The sequence below is a fragment of the Strigops habroptila genome, chromosome 16, assembly GCF_004027225.2.
Source record: "Strigops habroptila isolate Jane chromosome 16, bStrHab1.2.pri, whole genome shotgun sequence".
Classification (NCBI taxonomy): Eukaryota; Metazoa; Chordata; class Aves; order Psittaciformes; family Psittacidae; genus Strigops; species Strigops habroptila.
Genome location: NC_044292.2, coordinates 2452298 through 2459710, shown reverse-complemented (window position 1 = coordinate 2459710; position 7413 = coordinate 2452298). Strand labels below are relative to the sequence as shown.

Genomic DNA, 7413 nt, shown 5'->3' with positions numbered 1-7413 from the left:
CGCACCCCGGGAACCCCCATCCCGCATCCCCACACCCGTGTGTGCACCCCGGGGGCCACAGGAACCCCCACCCCACATCTGCACCCCCATGCGTGTAACCCAGGGGCCAAAGGACCCCCCCACCCCGCATCCGCACCCCCATGTGTGCAACCCAGGGGCCAAAGAATCCCCTCACCCCGCATCTGCACCCCCTCGTGTGCCCCTCGTGTGCACCCCAGGGGCCACAGGACCCCCCCACCCTGCACCCACACCACCCTGCCTGCACCCCGGGACCCGCAGGACTCCCCATCCCACACCTGCACCCCTATGCATGCACCCCAGGACCGCAGGAACCCCCACCCTGCATGCAGCCCAGGGCTGCAGGACAACACTGAGAGCACAAACTCTTCCCCACAGCAGGCAGTGCACCCCTGCATCACTGCTTCCAAATTCCACACCTTTTTTCTTCCTTTTTACTTCTCCCCAGAGCTGAAGCCGCAACGAAAAGGACCAAAGAGCCACAACTCCTCTTGCCAAGTGACTCCTCCCGGCTAGCAGATGACCCTGCAGTGCAGTGCATGCTGATGGAGGGTTATAACCAACCCCCCTAAAACCCTACAAAAATCAAAACTACCCTTCAGGAACAAGAGCACAGGGGGAAAATCTCCAAGAGCCGCCAGTTTGAGAAGCAGGAGCCAAAATCTGGCTTGAAAGAGAAAACTTGCTGGTCTCGGGGCACCCAGGGCTGGATCAGATGTTAACAGCATCCTTCTGAAGGGCCTTTATCCGTATGTGAGCAAAACCTGCTCTGCCCAACGCCAGTGGTGCCAGAAGCACATTTGTGCCCTTAGCAAATACCATCCAACCCCATGGACTTCGGAGCAAGCCACTGCCTTCAGACCACGTTCACTGCAGCCCTGAGCACTCATGGAAGAGCAAAGGGAGAGGAACACTTTCAAAATGATTCTTCAAGATGAAATCATGAGCAGAAATGAAGCCGTTCAGGAGACGGGTGATTTTTCACCTATTCATCTAGGAAACGCATTGCGTTCTGCAGCTGGAACCAGCGGCATCCTCTGTTTCTGCCATGTTCACTCCTTACTTATGTGGTGGCTCCTCTAAGCAAAGCACAGGGCACACACTCTATGAAATGAAAGGCTTGAAAACCATGTAGGAGCACGACATGGCTCAGACCTTCTCTGCAGACAACCTCTGCCCTCCGGCTCCATCCTCGCCTGCTTTCCAGAGGACGGGATGCTCAGCTCTGCAGAGGCACCTTCCAGTATTTCCAACACTGCCTCAGCTCTTTGGGTTTAATTAGATCCAAAACCAGCTGAGATGGCAACGCTGTGCGAGCTGCTTGGGGAGATGGTTCCCCCCCTCCAGCATCACCTCCCTGCACCACAGTGGGACCATTCGGCAGCCGCATCCCTGCTCCCTGCAGCACAAAGAGCACCGAACACAGGGATGAGGATGAGGCCAGCACCTCCACATCTGGCCTCTTGATACCTCCTGTGTATTCTCATACAAAGCTATGGCCACGGTGGGTTTGCTTTTCTGTGCCAAACCCAAGCAAAAGCCTTGCCAGTGCCCAGAGGAACTGCAGGACACAGGCGGGTTGTGAGGTACAGAGGGTCAGGGGGGTTTGTTTGAGATGTGAAACCCACCACAGCCCAGCACATGAAATCACAAGCTGTGGAGGTCTCTGAACATCACCCCGATCCCTTTGCACGTGGATTTTAATGATGGGAAACAGGTAAAACTGGGGCAGGGATCCCCTCTTCCCAGAGGAGCATAAATGAGCACATGTGAAGGTCTCTGATGTCGCTGTAATTAGCACCATGGCAAAGCCCATGCTGTAATTAACTTTCTCTCTTCCAAGTTCACATTTAATGACATGCAGTAAAATAAAACCTGGGGCGATGAAACAAGCAGGGAAAGAACCATCAAATTAGACACTTGTGACTCGATAAGGAATTAATTATACCCTGGCCTAATAATAATAATAATCAGACATTGCTTTCAATCTGCCCTTGTGCTCCAAATGAGGGAGGGCGCTGGGAAAAGGTGATTGAAATGTCCCTCATTGACTCAGGACCAACTTCACTGGAATGGGGCTGAGCAGAGCTGAGAGAAGAAAATCCAGGACAAAACCACTCCTGGGCTGCCGGGGAGCTGCCTCAAACTTCCCATCCCTCTGCGATCCTTGCAGGGAATGGCTCTTCCCACAGGGAATTGGTGCTTCCAGCAGCCTCCAGCATCTCTCAGGGTGTACCACAGGTGCAGAGAGGTCCTCCCTCCCCTTGGTAGTGACTGCAGCACCAAACCCAAAGCAGACATCGAAATGGAAAGGTGTGAGTTGAGGGTGATGTGAGAGAACTCTGCAGGACTCTGGTGGGACACCCGAACCCTTCCCAGCAGCAGGCAAGGACCAGGAGGAACAGGATGCTCTGGGGACCTTCCATGAGACAAACAAATCAATGCTAGAAAGGGAACAAGGACATTTAAGAGGCGTTGAAGAGATTATTTTGAGAGCAATGCCATGGGGAACAAAGGACACTGTTCTTCCACTACCACCCTGGAAGGCAGGAGAGCCCAACCACAAACGCAGGTGGAGTCGTAATTCCTTCCACAAGCAGTCCCCAACCCTCACACATCTCCAGCAGAGAAGGAGGTTAAGGCCAGTGTGCACATGCAATGCCTTGAGCAGCACATAATATCACCTTGTCATCTCGAGGAGGCAAACAAGTCATGGGAGGAACCAACCAGAACTGATGTTACATGCTGGGATCCAACCTGGACATCTCCATCAGCACATTCCCACCTTCGCTCCCTGCAGAGCAGCTCCTGGAGGAGCCCTGTGTGGCTGAGCAGAGGGAGGACACCTCCTCAGCAGCTCTGATCTCTGCCTCTACCCAGTTTTGGTGGAAAAAGAGGCTGGAGACCATAGAATCATAGAATCAACCAGATTGGAAAAGACCTTTAAGATGATCAAGTCCAACTGTTCCCCCACCACTAACCCATGGCACTGAGGGCCTCATCTACACGGGGTGTGAACACTTGCAGGGACGGTGACTCCAGCACTGCCCTGGGCAGCCTGTTCCAACGCCTGAGCACTCTTTGGGGAAGGAATTGTTCCTCATCTCCATCTAAACCTCCCCTGGTGCAGCTTGAGGCCGTTTCCTCTTGTCCCATCCCTTGTTCCTTGGGAGCAGAGACCAGCCCCCTCCCGGCTCTATCCTCCTGTCAGGCAGTTGCAGAGAGCGATAAGGTCTCCCTGAGCCTTCTCTTCTCCAGACTAAAGCCCCTCAGGTCCCTCAGCCGTTCCTCATAAGAGATGTCCTACCAGCTCCACATGCCACCAAGTCTCCCTGGTAAAGCCAAAGGGATGCTTGCCATGCAGACGGGACACATGGCCCATCTCAAGAGGTACGCTTGAGATCAAGATTTGATTTATTTGCTTCACTGCTCTGGCACCGAGGCATTGAGTGTCCCTGCACATTTCTGTCTCCCCCTGGCAGCTCCCCCACTCAAATCCAAGAGGAATGTGTGAGGTCTGCCACCTTCTGAATAGCACCTGGAGCCTTTGTGGCACTTTGGAGGACACTCTGCCCAGAGAAGAGGGCTCCAGGTCACTCCATGTTCCGGACTCAGGGGTTCGGACCAGCTGGAACAGAGACCAACAGTCACAACAGACCCTTTGTGCAAGGTTTTGATGGCTCTTCTCAGGACACAGAGCTTCCTATACACATGCATTTTAACAAGGAAGAAAATCCAGCCCTGAACTCATCCTGCTACAAGAATCAGAGCTGGACAGGCAGGACATAATTCAGAGCATTATCACATCTGCTCCAAGCACTTTTGCTTTTTGCCCCAAGCCCTCTTGGAATTCACTCCACCTGATCTTATCCACCTCTCGCTACAGCTTGGCATAATCAAAGAAATAAATTACTCAATTACTAGAAAATCCAGCAAGGCTGAATGCAGAATGAGGCTCTTTAAAGCACAGAGCAAGTACTGGCAGCATCAGCATCTTTGTTCCTTGGTCTCTTTCCTTGCCCTGCCTTTGGCAGCACACAGGCACCGTGTGTCCTCATGCAGGGACTCTGCTCCGGGGGTCCTGTGTGGCCCCTGTGTCACTTGGTCAGGCCCTGGAAGTTGGGCTCTGTGCACGGGGGCAGCGCTGCCTGACGGCTCAGCAGCTTCTCCAGGATGTTTATTTCAGCATCTCGTCTCTCCAAGTCCTCCAACGGAGTCCAGGACATATCGTGCTGGAGCTTATAGGCACCGAGAAATTCGTGGGGACTGGTCCCCCACTCCTGGAGGAGAAAGGAGAGATTCACATCACTGCTCAGCTTCCCTTGTGCTGTCCCTCTGCCCGTGCTGGATAACCCTATTACCTCTGAAGCAGTCCCAGCTACATGATCACCCCATTTTCTAACCTCATTTCTAATCTCAAAATAGGTTCAACAGACCCGAGGACTAAGACCAGGTCAAGCTACAGTGCTGCTGGCACAGGGAGGCCTGGGAATACAAGATCTCCCTGCCCTGCGCCGAGCTCCTCTACATGCTTGGTGCTTCCCTCTGAAGCCTTCGCCCTGCATGTAAGAAAATGGGTGGCCTGGAAGGAGGATACCTCCAGGGGCACTCTACCAAGCTGCAAACTCAGTCCCTGGGCTGAAGCACCTGAGGAGACCATACCAGGCAGCCACAGTGGTCAGGGAATTCCTAGGGCACGTTTGCAGTTCTTCTAAAGAAAGAACCACAGGGGCCAAAAGGCAGAACTCAGGTCCATGCACCTCAGGTCCATGCACCAAGGTTTTCTTGCCCACCATCCACCAAGAGATCTGGCTTTGAGACCAGCAGAGTAACTCAGACCAAGGACAAACACCAGCTGAGCAGGGACCAGCAAATGCCCCCATCAGGTTGGTGCTCTTGTCTGAGGTCCAGGAGTACCCAAACACCAGAAACATGGGGTTTTCCCCTCCCTGCTTCCTCTGGGGCTGTAAGCACCCACCTTAGGAGACAGGATGGAGAAGTACCGCTGGCCACTCTCCCGCCTGTACATGTAGTAAATGTTTCCTGGCTTCTTCACAAGGTTGCAGGCCACGTGGTGCAGATCAGCATCTCTGTTAGCTTCATCCAAGACCTAAAAAAACCCAAATATAACATCTCCACAACTGAAATAAAATGACAACACGCTACTGCTTCTCTGCCAGAGCCTGACACGCAGCACTTGACATGCTGCTCATGAGGCCTCACATCTGGCTTCATGCAGCAGATCTTGACTTGCCCCAGGAAGGAGATGCTTCCTAAAGAGATAAAGTTTTCTCCAAGTTTCCCCTGTCACCTGGACCCCAGAGCTCCTGCAGCCCTCCACAAAGGTGGACGCACCTTCACGCATCACAGACCTCTTCACCACAGCCCCAGGTTCACCTCTGTGCCTGACCCCATCACATGCTGGACTCATTCCTTGTCTCCATACACAGCTGCCGTACCCTGGGAGCTTCCCTGCTATGGTCCCCAAGGGAAGGGACAGCAAACAAAGAGGGATTCATCACCCCAGCTCCACCAGCTGACTGCTCCACAGCTCTGGCCCCACCAGTTAACGATTGTGTGACACAGTGGCCTTGATGGCAGAGGGCCAGTCGCAGTGACTGGCAGATCCCTTCCCACTCAGGTTCCGAGATTTCACCCCTGAGGGGGAAGCGTGAATTGAAGAGCACAGCTGAGCCCTGCTGGCCTTGCTGCTGAGGCCAGCTGCTCCAGTAAATGAGATGGGATGAACTGGAAAGCCAAACCCATCATCAGGTAACAGCTCATCCATCCCAGGGGCTCAGAACCAGCCAGAGCCCCATTGTCACCCCACTGCACCGAGCCCTCCCAGGAGCACACACTATGGGGACAGGAGTCACCTGTCCCCAAACTGAGTCATCTCTGTCCTCCCTGACACCTCAGCTGCTTTTGACTAGTGAGGAGCCATCACTCTTCCACCTTACACACAGGATATGCACAGGACTTGGGGAAAACACCAGAAACAACCCTCCCCATCCCCAGCTGATACCACACAATAAACCCTCCTTATTTTCCCACTGAATCTGCTCTACTTGGCTCCTGGCCACGATTCACATCCAGGCCAGAGCTCTTCTCAATGTCTGGCAGTTCAGACACTCATCTCCCTCCCCTCGCAAGCAGGAGACACAAGCCTGCTGGCAGCTGCCTCCTCACCTTCCGAGCCTGCTCCTGCAAGTGCCGGATCTGCTCGGCGATGACGGTCAGTTTATTGCAGGCATTAGCACGGATGAAGTCGTCTGCCTGGGAAGAAGAACGAGGATCAGTCAGGACAGGGAAGAACTGCCCCAGCCAGGGCCTCACTTGAGGCTTTATCGGGGCTGTGGGTGGTATAGGAGCTGCCCCATGTGCAGCTGTGGGGCAGTCGAGACACCCCCAGGCAGTGGGGTGACAACCGGGGAGCAAGGACCAGGCACTGGGAATGCCTGGACATGCTGGGAAGCAGCGGAAGGAAGCACTAGGACATTATTTGGAGTCAATGGGATGGAGCAAGAGGTAATGGGATGCACTGGGAGGAGACAGTAGGGCTTGCAGGGAAGCGTTTAGGTGGACTGACAAGCGCTGGGGGACATAATGGGCTGGGAGGTGTTACTGGAAGGCAATAGGATGTACTAGGAGGCACTGAGGGGGTAGCAGAACATACTGGGAGGCACTGGGATGGACTGGGAAGGGCAGCAGGATGTATTAGGAAGAACTTGGGTGGCCTGACAGGCACTGGGACCGACTGGGAGTCCCTGAAGGGAGAACAGGGAGGTGCTGGGATGGACTGGGAAAGACACAAGACCCACCTGGACACACTGGGGTGCGCTCAAGGCAGTGGGACACACTAGGAGGCAGTTGGGCATACTGGGATGGACGGGGAGCTCAGGGGGGTGCCCCGGGAGTCACCGGGGGGACAGCGAGACACAGCGGGAAGCACTGAGGTGCGGGGGACAGACGGAAAGGCACCGGGAGGGCACAGGGGGTACGGTGGGAGGCCGCGGGCGACACCGGGAGCAGCGGGACGCGCTGGGAGGCACCGGGGCACCCGCCAGCTACGGTAGGTGGCAGGAGGGCAGCGGGACACCGCGTACCCGCGCGGCTCCGGTTCTGCCGCCGAGGCCCGGCCCTCACCTGCTGCACCTGCCGGGCCAGGGCCACCAGGTCCCCGGGGTCCCCGACGCGGGCGGCGCGGCCGGTGCTGCCCTCCACGAGGGAAAGGGACGGGACCGGGGCCAGCCCCGCGCCACCGCTGGGCTCCGCGCCGCCCTCCGCCGCCATCACCGGCCCGCCGAGCCCCGCCGCTTCCGCATAGAGGGGCGGAGCTTCCGCCGAGGGGCGGTGCTGATTGCTGGGCGGGCGGGGGGCCGGTGCCCGGTTCGG

At 55.8% G+C, this 7413-nt stretch overlaps 1 protein-coding gene across 1 annotated transcript; it reads right to left on the bottom strand.

Annotated features, from left to right (window-relative positions):
• Nucleotides 1-1844: 1844 nt before the first annotated feature.
• On the bottom strand, nt 1845-7341 carry C16H1orf50 (chromosome 16 C1orf50 homolog). The gene is made up of 4 exons (XM_030508131.1): nt 7165-7341; nt 6208-6294; nt 4997-5128; nt 1845-4298 (listed from the first exon to the last, which is right to left on the bottom strand). The coding sequence occupies exons 1-4, from the start codon at nt 7309-7311 to the stop codon at nt 4116-4118; spliced, it is 549 nt and encodes a 182-aa protein (XP_030363991.1). The 5' UTR covers nt 7312-7341; the 3' UTR covers nt 1845-4115.
• Between the last annotated feature and the right edge of the window lie 72 nt (nt 7342-7413).

What these genes read in the sequence shown, in the direction of transcription:
- C16H1orf50 (XM_030508131.1), bottom strand. Translation starts at nt 7,311, where the DNA reads ATGGCGGCGGAGGGCGGCGCGGAGCCCAGCGGTGGCGCGGGGCTGGCC. An exon ending in TGCAGGAGCAGGCTCGGAAG is followed by an intron (nt 5,129 to 6,207) that starts GTGAGGAGGCAG and finishes GGGTTTTTTTAG; the next exon opens with GTCTTGGATGAAGCTAACAG. An exon ending in TCTCCATCCTGTCTCCTAAG is followed by an intron (nt 4,299 to 4,996) that starts GTGGGTGCTTAC and finishes TTTCTCCTCCAG; the next exon opens with GAGTGGGGGACCAGTCCCCA.